This window comes from Pezoporus flaviventris, unplaced genomic scaffold, assembly GCF_033815535.1.
Source record: "Pezoporus flaviventris isolate CSIRO_AGI_PZ_B2104156 unplaced genomic scaffold, CSIRO_AGI_Pfla_v1 ptg000005l, whole genome shotgun sequence".
Taxonomy (NCBI): Eukaryota; Metazoa; Chordata; class Aves; order Psittaciformes; family Psittacidae; genus Pezoporus; species Pezoporus flaviventris.
In genome coordinates, this window is record NW_026892553.1 from 12833190 (window position 1) to 12844425 (window position 11236).

General features: G+C 35.5%; 1 protein-coding gene across 7 annotated transcripts in view; it reads left to right on the forward strand.

Annotated features, from left to right (window-relative positions):
* The window catches only part of STAG2 (STAG2 cohesin complex component), a 77574-nt gene extending 67819 nt beyond the window's left edge, over positions 1–9755 (forward strand). For 4 of the 7 annotated variants that reach the window (XM_061446089.1, XM_061446093.1, XM_061446090.1 and 1 more), the window contains 8 exons: positions 882–1030; positions 1574–1702; positions 2046–2251; positions 2639–2828; positions 2914–3027; positions 4507–4633; positions 4970–5047; positions 5766–7737. In XM_061446089.1, coding sequence (XP_061302073.1) covers positions 882–1030; positions 1574–1702; positions 2046–2251; positions 2639–2828; positions 2914–3027; positions 4507–4633; positions 4970–5047; positions 5766–6032 — 1260 coding nt within the window. In that variant the 3' untranslated portion in view covers positions 6033–7737. The other 3 variants (XM_061446092.1, XM_061446095.1, XM_061446096.1) reach the window with 3 other exon arrangements.
* The last annotated feature ends 1481 nt before the right edge of the window (positions 9756–11236 follow it).

Below are 11236 nucleotides of genomic sequence, written 5' to 3' on the forward strand. Positions count from 1 at the left end.
TTTTCTGTCTCAAGAATAACCAGCCCCTTAGATTCTAAAGGACAGACAAAGTGAATGTTGTAAGCAAAATTACACATGAAACAGGGTGGCAGTTACACAATTCTCATGTGGCAGTAAGAATAGTAACATGGGGGGACCCAAGTATTACAAAGCAAACATACAGAAGAAACCCTCAGGAACTGAAACATATAACTGGCTTCAGGAAAACTGCTTAAAAAAGAAACTAACGAGAAGAAATACTATAAGTGATATTGGATAAAGGGGAATAATTAAGCTAATGTTCCTAGCGCTAGTCTGGTTTTGGTTTATTCTGTCTTACATAAGAGAGTGACGGCCAAGTGTTTTAGAATTAGAAAATGCTAGAAAAAATTACTATTTAAGATCATTATAGTCAAATTCAGAGGAATAAGAAAAGGATTGATGAAGCTGAAAAGATGAAGTTGATTGTTCAGCTTTGCCAACTTGTGATAAATAGTTGAAATTCGGTTCTCAGTGGCAAAGGTTTTGATGTCTTTGGTAGCTTCCTTGAAGGCATGTGTCCATTTTAGAATTTCTTCTATTATTCTTGTATTTTGAAAAGATAAACAGAATTAGCAAGTAGTAGTTGAAAAGCTGTTATATTTATAGTTTGATAGTGTGCAGAGGACAGTGTGCATTTCAAGGATTAACTTTGAAGTGTAGACTCTTGAAGAGTATTATCGACTTGGCTTTCCAAAGCCTTGACTTGGTTTTCCTAAACCTCCATGTTTGTCTTTTGGGGTGGTTGAATTACGAGAAAAATGCTGTAAACCACTTTTATACTGATACTTAACTTTGTGTTGATTGCTCCGAAGTTTGGCAGTCTTTTAATAAATGAAAATCTCCTTTTTCCTTTCATACAGCTTTTCAATGAAATGATTCAAGAAAATGGTTATAATTTTGACAGATCATCACCAACGTTCAGTGGCATAAAGGAACTTGCTCGACGTTTTGCTTTAACGTTTGGATTGGATCAGTTGAAAACAAGAGAAGCTATTGCTATGTTACACAAGTAATTGTGTGCTTTGTATTACTTCCTTTTTCATAAATGCTTCTTGACTAAAGTACCTTTTTAGTCTTTCAAAATCATTTTGCTAATGCAAAACGCATCAACACTAGAGATGTAACCAATTGATAAATTATGAGATGACTGCAGTTTTGTGCCTGAATTAAGCCCAAATAATAAGTAATATTGGTGTTCTTCAGCGCCATTGTATAAGCCTTTAAATGACAGCAGTGTTGATGCTATCACGAAAAAGTATTTTTAATCTCTTACCCATAGCAGTAAGAACTGATTACCGACTCCATTATTAGTGGTGGGTTGTGTTGGACTTAGGCAGAAAACTTGAAGTGCAAGGTAGAAACGTCGTGACAGAAAGAGTGTGTGCGGATTCAAATAATGAATAGTTTACTTTTTTGTCTGCCACAGTATGGAAACCTCAAATCATTGCTTTCTTGACAGAGAAGAAAGGTGTTCAGTTTTGATAGCTTCCAGTGCTTAGAACTTCCTCTTCAGTTTGTGCTTGATGTGACTTCATTTATAATTTTTTCTTAGGGATGGCATAGAATTTGCTTTTAAGGAGCCTAATCCACAAGGTGAGAGCCACCCACCATTAAATTTGGCATTTCTTGATATTCTGAGTGAGTTCTCCTCCAAACTTCTCAGACAAGACAAAAGAACAGTGTAAGTATTATTATTCTTAGTATTTGTAATGATAATCGTAAGAGCTGCATCCGAATAAACATGTAGTTGTGTGTACTGCATTTACCTAAAGTGGAATCTGGCACATGATAATTTTACATTAATGCAGTCAAGTATAATCACAAAGGATAAATTGTATTTATTCTTGTTATTCTCATTTTATGGTGGATGAACAGAAATCATGTTCTGGATTTTCCGTTGCCAGGCATTTTTGTTAGCTAGATGAGGAGCTTCGGATGTTAAGTGCAGTAGTTACATGTCTTGACATGTTAACATCTTGTTACAGATATTTTGCATTGTTGTAATAATTTTTTTCCATTTAAAGGTACGTTTACTTGGAGAAGTTTATGACCTTTCAGATGTCTCTACGAAGAGAAGATGTGTGGCTTCCTCTCATGTCCTACAGAAATTCTTTATTAGCTGGTGGGGATGATGATACTATGTCAGTGATTAGTGGAATTAGTAGTCGAGGTTCTACAGTAAGAAATAAGAAGACAAAGCCAGCAACAGGGAAACGGAAAGTACCTGAAGGTAGAACTTTTCTCATCTTAAAATGTACTAGAGTAGATACCCATATGAACTACATGTGTCAATACTTACTTGTTAGCTTGAGTGAATTTGTATGCTTTAATGTATTTTTTTAAAGCAAGGTAACTTCTATGCATTTATGTGTCTTGGTGAGAAAACTATTCATTTGAAGAGCCTGAATAATGTAACACTGATTTACAAAAGAAAATAAAGGCACTGTGCTTCATTAAGTTATAGAATACAAAAGTATTTTAGATACCCTAGCCAGGGGTTGTAAATCCAGGCCTTTCAGGGCACGTGGAAGACTTTCTGGCAAAAAGTAGTCATGCTTAAACTTGCAGCTTTAGGTTAGTTTGGAAAACTTCACTGATGTTCTGTGTTGCCTTCCAGCTGAAGAAAGCAGCAGTAGCGACAGTATGTGGCTGAACAGGGAGCAGACAATGCACACACCAGTGATGATGCAGACACCTCAGCTTACTTCCACTATAATGAGGGAGCCCAAGAGATTGCGACCTGAAGAAAGTTATATGGGTGTCTATCCTATGCAGCCCGAACACCACCAAGCTCCACTTGATTACAAGTACGTAGATGAGTAGGTCTGCTTTGTGTTAGTGTTCACACACAAAACCAGTTCATGTTTAAAATAGAATAATGGTCTTTTTAAGCACGCAAGTAACGTGGATGTTGGCTCAAAGGCAACAGGAAGAAGCCGCGCGACAACAGCAGGAGAGGGCAGCGATGAACTACGTCAAGCTGAGAACTAACTTGCAACACGCTATGTGAGTGAGAGTGGAATGGTCTTTCAGTGGTTTGGGGAGGGGAGGGTTTATTAAGTGCAGTGTTATTTGTGTATCTTTCAAAAGGGATACATTTTACAGTTTTCTTTGTCTTAAAACTTGTAAAAGTGCATGATAATTTAGCAGTATAGATCCATTTGATTTCTTGCTTATTTTTGAACTGAACTTCCAGAAAAATTAAATAGTAGTGAGGTAAGGGACCTGGTAATTGAACTGAATGCTGTGTATGGCAGGAATATATAATCAATATACATGACACATCTTTATGTATAACTGCAGAATCATTTTTAGACTAGAACATTAAAAATGAGCCTTATAAAAGTGTTCAGTGTGTGGAGCAGAAGTTTCTGCTTAGTTCAATTATACTGTTCCTTTCTCCTTTGAATTCTAAGATGCAAGTTTAGAGTTCTGCTGATGATGCTTTTTACTTCTGAAAACAATTCCTCCTTTGAAAGGAACTGCTGTCTTCAGCATTTCTGTGACTGATGCAGATTCTGTCTGGCCTAAACTGACACCAGTGTTGAGAGGAATCCTTTACCAGTTTTTGTAGGGCTTCCCAAAGCAAACACACAAACCATGTGAAGTTCTCCATATTGTGAACATAGATAAAGACAGTCTAGTGTTTCTTAAATGAATGTCCTTCAGAGGTCGTACATTCTTACTGTAGTGTCATTCACTCCATTATGATTCATCCCGCGTGCATTTTAATATACACACTAGTGAAGTTATGTTCAAGAGTGAGTTTAACTGAAGAGGGGAAGACTAGTTTTAGAAGTTCTCAGCTTCAATAAAACTGTGTGGTTCTAGAGAAAAAAAGTATAAGTTATAAACTAAAACTACAGACATACATATATTGAGGAGCTTTACATCTTTCCCCTACTTGTTTTTAATTCTTTAATACCAGTGCTTCATGTAACGTAGTTTATGTTCAGTGTAATCCAGAACGACTCCTTACTTTAAAGTTCTGGTGTTGCATGTAGAAGTTATGAGGCGAGAGACTGAAAGGCTGTGTGGGAATGTCTGAAAATGGATTTATGAATCCAGTTTATTGCAAAGACATTCTTCCTTGCCTTGTCTTAAGGCGGGAACAGTTTTTCGTTAGGTGGCAGATCTTAGGTTCTTTCTCACTTGAGGAAAAGTGCTTACATGTAAATCTTAACTCAGGTGTGGTTTTGATCTGCTTATCCATTCCTGCAGCCTCTTAAAATACCCATGTAGGGATCTACCACAAAGTTCCATAAGTTGATCTTTGTTAGTTGTTCTCTCTCGCTCTCTTAGAATCTTGTAGTTGGTTAAATACCAGCCTTAATAGTAGTTATGCTTTTATTTAATTAGTTTCTTTTATATCTAATGAGATTGTCACTTGTTGGCAGTTCCTTACTGAACGTTAGCTTTTTAAATACTTAGATAAAACTTAACTTGATCTAGTCCTAAACAGTATGCTTTATCGTTTTATTTCAGTCGACGTGGCACAAGTCTAATGGAAGATGATGAAGAGCCAATTGTGGAAGATGTGATGATGTCATCAGAAGGGCGGATTGAAGATCTCAATGAAGGCATGGATTTTGACACCATGGACATAGACCTAGTAAGAAAACTACTTGTCTTTTTAAGGGATTTTGGATTTGTATTTCTGCTTTTAAAGAGGGCATTTGAATCAAATTTTTTGTTGTGGTGAAACAAATCATTCTCACTGATCTGTGCATTCGTAGGTGGCTGTGCCACTATCTGTATACAAGTGCCATCTGTCCAAACTGCCATACAGAAAGCAAGAACACTTGCTGTAATAGTAATGTGAGAGGTGAACATTTATCTCCTGTAAATTCTTATCCCCTGGGAGTTCAGCTTCATTTATTACAGTTTAAAAACTTCATTGTTTTTCCTGAAATTAGAGTTAATATGCTTGTTTCCTTGCTTTTTAAAGCCACCATCAAAGAACAGGAGAGAAAGAACGGAACTAAAACCAGATTTCTTTGACCCCGCTTCAATCATGGATGAATCGGTAGGTTAACTTACATAGAGGAAAATAATGTAAAATCAGCCATAGAGTTACAATACTTACTCACTTCAGGTGTTAAATGGAAAGAATGCAATCTTTAGGTTGTCTTCATTAGCTTATTTTGGCAGACTGGTACAGTCAGTGAAATACTTTATGCTGTAATTCAGCTTCATAAATTCTAAGATAGTCAATGTTCTTTGCAAGTTTGTAGGATTTTTTGTTCTTAATACTTTCTATGTAGCTATGTAAAAATCAAAAGCTTTTGAATCTGAGAAGAAAACACATCTGGGATGGAAAAAAATCCTTGCAGAAGTTGGTAGCAAAGACCTTAAAAAATAAAACTTGTGCATACACTTATATTAAAGGCACGTTTCCTGTTGTGATGAGCTTAGCTGAGTGACTGATGTCATTACCAATTGTCAGCATTGGGTGGTTTTGCAGTGGTTTTATATATATATATATATATTTTTAAAATTGGCATATTTACTTTTGTGCATAAGTAAGATAATGGAGAAAATAGAGATAATACAGATATCTGTTTATAGAGATGAGAGGTATTTTTTCTTTCCATATAAAGTTTTAGGTCCAAAACATCCGAAGTCTGTAGTTTCTGCTTGCAGTTGCCCTTTTTTCCGACTTGATAAATCTGCAGTCTCTATTCTCTTTTAAAAAATCTGCATGAGGGATTCCTTCTGTCTTGAACCACTTGTAATGTATGCAGCCATTTTTGACCTTGTGTAGCTGGTACAAAATTACACTGGAAATAACAAGCTACAGCAAGCCAGCAGAGGACAGTGCAACAAGGCTTCCTGGGAATCTTGGACAGCTTGGTGGAATTTGGAAGACAGTTATGTATTTTTTTACAGCATTGTTGCAGTGTGAACCTGTTCTTGTTATGGGAGAAAGAAGTCTTAAATGCCGTTTTAAATGCAAATCCATACATTTTGTACCAGTAGGCCTTTGCGCTAGTAGTAATGAATCAGATTAGGTTGTGCATCTGGCTGTTGTGTGTTCTGTTTCTAAAGTAACACCAAGGAAGTTCATCACCTGTTTTCTGACATTCTGTTTTAAAGTAGTTCTTCCCTTCCCCTTCTTGCTTTTTAATTGATCTGTGAAATACCAGTCATTTTCTAATCTGACTATACCAAAAATTTGGTCTTCCACATGTGCATTTCATTGATTTGAGAAACCTTTCAGCTTTTGGGTTTCTAAAGCTAATTCAGAATAGTTCTAATCAGTTTGCCGTTGGCTAGGTTTCTTTCCTGTTACTTTATTTCTCATTCACCACCACCCTTCCTGAGCCTGGATTTGCCAGGCAGTCCTCAGCTGCAGTGTGGGAGCATCACCACATGATGGCAGCCGGCTACAGTCGCATTGCTTTGCAGGCTCTTGAGCCAGAGCTGAGGGCCCAGCGGTGGCCTGGTCCCATGTGCCCTCCGCAAGGAGGGAGCAGTGCTGCACTGCAGTGAGCTGCTATGGTCCAGGGGTCATCATCTAGTAAACCTCCCTCCCAGGTAGGATGCAGGCAGGGGGGTGATCCTGGAAGCAGGACTGCAGAAAACAGCTGCATCACAGAACACAGCTGCTCTTTAGCGTAAACCCCACCAAAATGAGTTTAACTACCTAAATGGGGAAAGCTCTGCTAATAGTTTGGGAGACACCATGAATCCATATTAAATCAGAACTGAATTTATCAGTGTTTAAAATAAAAACAACCCAATTTCATAAATGTAGACAGTCTTCTCAGAATAAAGTTAATTTGCTTTATTCAGATAATTAATTTCAGAGGTCCATAATTCTTGGATTTGTTGCACTTGTTTTTAATAGGCCTAGACATAATAAAGTTGTTTAATTTATTCAGATGCACGTGGTTTATGGTCAGAATTTCAGTCCCTGTTTTCATTTTTTTGACGTGCTGTTATTGCTGGCACCAGAGGCAGTTGTGTCTTAGTCTGCTGTATTATATGGTGCATCTAAAGTGAATTTAATACAAAGAACAGTAAAAATTGGCTTATAAACAGATAAATGTGAACAGCAGGGTTAAGGTTTGGAGAAATAAAGTCTCTCATGGCTCTTCCTGATGTTATAAAGTCATATAAAAGCTAGGACAGTCACAATATCTATATCTTGTGGGGCTTCCATTGGCATAGAAAACTGTATGGCTTGCTTCTGTGTGGGAAGCGGGAACTGATTCTTTGTTTCAGGAAAGGTTTTTCTTCACTTAATCACAGTCTCCTGAAGGACACTGTTTTTATTTTACCTGATTATTGTTTTTTTTTCTAGTGTGTTCCTGACAGAGTTAATACATTTAATAGGAAATATTAAGCTTATGTCCTGGCTGATTGTTGCAGGCTGACATGTTGTTTTTATGAACACAGATACAGCAGTAGCCAGCACATAAGACTGTTTTGTCCCAGACTTAGTTGTTCGAAACTACATGCTTTAAGTTAAGACCTATAGAACGCCATTGTGAAAAAAGTCCCAAGATAGGCAAACAAACTAAAAATTACTTTGCAGTTACTACCCAAAATGATTAAAGCACAGTCTTTATCACATTCCTACTCGATCAAGCTAATTTCAAGTGGGGAAAAATATTTTCTAAAGAACAAGGTGCCCTTTTCATATTACTACATAAATCAGAAGTGTGGTGAATCTGGTTTGGAAGAAAAATAAACTTACAATGCCTTAACGTATCTTGAAGTGTCTTAATCTTAAATCATATACTAATTGCTTTGTTTCTGTTAAATGTGTAGTAGACTACAAATTGACACCATTTCTAACTTTTTTTTTAGGTTCTTGGGGTGTCAATGTTTTAATACCAGAGCAGCAAATAAATCAGTGGTGAAGTCATTTTCTAAGTGGAAGAGGAAGTTTTTCAATACAAAATTGTGGTAGATACAGTGAAATTCTGAACAGATTTTTCTCTAAGGAGAATGACATGCTTTCAAGATCAAGTGCATTGAAGGGGCAGTTTTGTTTGCCTGAAAAAAATAAAGAGAAATGTAAAGGACAAGTAAACAAATTGAGGATAAGCTACACTTTTTTGTTGGGAAAAAAATTCAATATTTTATTTATGTGCTATCAGTTTTATTTCTGGCTCATAAGAAGTATTCCCTCTGAGTTTGAATCTAACAGTCTGAGAGGTGTTTGGTACAGACTTGAGCCCTTCTCTATACATTTGCTGGCTATACTAAATAATCATGAGCTCTGCTGGATTGCTGTTTACATCCATGAACTGAAATACTAGATGGATTGGTTTTCTCACAGTGATAGAACCAGAAGAGTTGTCAGTATTTGAAATTAAATGCAAACTTCAGCCACGGAAGGTTTGTATTAATTAATCATGGAAAAAAAATACATAAAGCAGAATCTTAATGGCTTTTTAATCTAAACCATATTTTTATTCCAAAAGCTTCTTGCTAGCCTTCTAAGAAAGGTCCATAAACTATGAACTACCCAAAAGTAACAGATCTCAGCCATGCTTGCCCATTACCAACCCTGAAAGTTTGCTTGTCCTTTAAGAAAAATGTAATGTTGTGAAATTCCTTCCAGTAGTGCCACTGTATTTTGTCTCCAAATAAAAAGAAGCTTATTGTAGTATGTTTGCAGAAAAATTCTAAACAAAAATTATACAGCTTATTAGAGTGTGGGAATAGGGATCTAAATTTTAAATAAAATTATATATATATATAAATTGGTGCTGATTTTATAATTGCGCAGTTTGTTTAGTTTTTTCTTACTTTTAAATTCCAACTTAAAATTATGAGGTTTCAGAAATATATTGAAAGTTTAACAATGTTTAAAAATAGAAGAGCATGAGAATTCATGCTTTAAAAATGATTTTTAAATTTGTATTTTATATTGTTTTATCTATCTGTCTTTGCAAGCAGTCTTCAGGTTAAAGATACTTCTAACAGGTTACAGTACATTTCCTCTGTATGTAAATTAGATTGGATAATAGAAATTCATAAACAACCCATAATATTCTTTGAAAGCTAAGCTTTAAACTTCATTTTGTGTCCATTCACAAATAAATTAAATTTGGTCTAAAACAGAAAGTGGATCTATGCCATTTTGACATCGACTCATTTTGCAAGGCTTAGGCAGCTAGACATCATTTTAAAGGAAATATTAACTTATATTACATATGTATATTTTTTGTCAGTTGTCTCTCGGTTCTTGAGGTATATTATTTTAATCATTCCATGCCTTAATATGCTTGCAATACAAGACTCTCCCCAAATGGGTGAACACAAAAGGCTTCCTGTTTTTAGACTCAGAAATTAAACATTCGGCTGTGGTAGCCAAAAACCATAGATTATCTAAAGGATCATGATAAAATATAATTATTTTACTAAGTCATGGGGTAACAACAAACTCAAAACTAGATCTGCCTAACTCATTTTACATAAATAAATACTCTCATGTCTAAAAGTACTGCCTATATTGTTTTTCACACCACTGCATTTAATAGAACTGCTGAAAGGACTGTATATATGATTTTAAACTTAAGTTGATTTTTCTTACTCTTGAAGGAGTGTTTCTTTGTGAAAGCAGTTCTTACAGCTTTGTTTTCAACCAGCTAAAAAATGTTTTATATATTTACCTTAACCTGTTGTCCTCCACATTCTATTGTCCTAATTGTACTGTTTTCTGATTTGTATTTATGTCTTGAGACAGTAACTTTTTGAATAAAAATAAACCTACAGTATGTTGTATGTTTGATCTTTTTAAATCGGGGTTAGGGGAGGACAGTGAAGAAAGGGGTATGAGTAATGCAAATGTTATGTTTATAGAAATCAAAATCTTTTTCCATGTCTTTTAAGTGTTTGTCTCAGAGTTGGGATAATGTATGAAAAACTGCACTGTTTTATATTTGTAATAAATTGTACAAGTTTTTAAAATGTGAATAAAGCACTAATTGGGTAATAATTTAAAGTAGAAAAGTTAATGCAATCATGATTGTTTTAAATATGCTTTAATTTGAGATAAGCTTGTTAAAAGAATTAGTGTAAATACAGAGTGAGCTTTTCAAGAGGTTAGTATCTGCAAATAAAATTTTTAAAGTTTGTATAGAACTTTTACATGCCAAGAAATTGATGCTTAATTATTTTTGTGTTCTGTTTTTTAAAGGTGTATCAATAGCCTTCCTGTTGGTTTCTTTTTAACTTCTATCTGACATGATATGATTCAGAATGCTTTTGATTCAGACATTGGAGATACTGTATATAGTCCAGTGGAAATGCCACTAAAAGTGTTTGCTTTATCATACACCTGATTAATAGTCTAAGCTTAATTGGCAAGACAGCGAGGAAATGAAGGGGCAACCATAAGCATCTCTTGCGCTCCCTCTTCCCTTTCCTCAACTACTGAGCAGCTCTGGCTGCATGTGGAAAACTTCCTGTTACAAGGCTTTTTAAAGGAGTCATTTTAAAATCTTAGAGATAATACTTCTAATCCTTGCTAATGTAACTTTGGCTGATATTTTATTATTATTATTAATTACAAATGTTAAATCCTGTCTCTAAATCCTGCTGTAAGTTCAATAGTATCTTGTGGAGAATGGTTTTAGTAGGTTCTAAGTTTATAACGAGAAATACCTTTACTATACAATGTAAAGTCTGTCCTAGTTACACCGTTTTGGTACAAAAGCCTGTAAACGAAAGAAGTTTGGGTTTTGAAGAGATGTGATAAAAATGCAGAAACCAACAAAATGATTCAGAGAAAGTGTGTCCTCTAGTTTACCAAAGAGGCCACAGAGAAGATACTGACACAGTGAAATCCAAAGGAATAGTCTTCACATATTCTGTAAAAAAAGTATTTCTTGATATTAAACAACCAAAGACAATATGTAAGAAGTTAGTGATTACTGTTGTTTGTTTCCTTGTTTTTCCTTTGGATGGTGTGGTGCATGTCAGAGCCAGTAAATCCCCATCTTCTCTAATCTAACTAACTAATTGCTGCTTTGGAAGTTACTCATCTCTGTTTTCCAGATAGTTTACACACCCACTTGTTTTGGCATGGGATTTCAGGATACCAGTACTGTTAGCTTTAACTTCCTACCCATAAAAAGTCTGCTGAGCGTTTTGAGATGCTTTAATTCACCTTAGTGCTTTGCTGCTTTTCAACCTATGGCTACCTTTTTTTTTGGGGGGGGGGAAGGGGGGCAAGTTTAATAGCCTGATGAACATC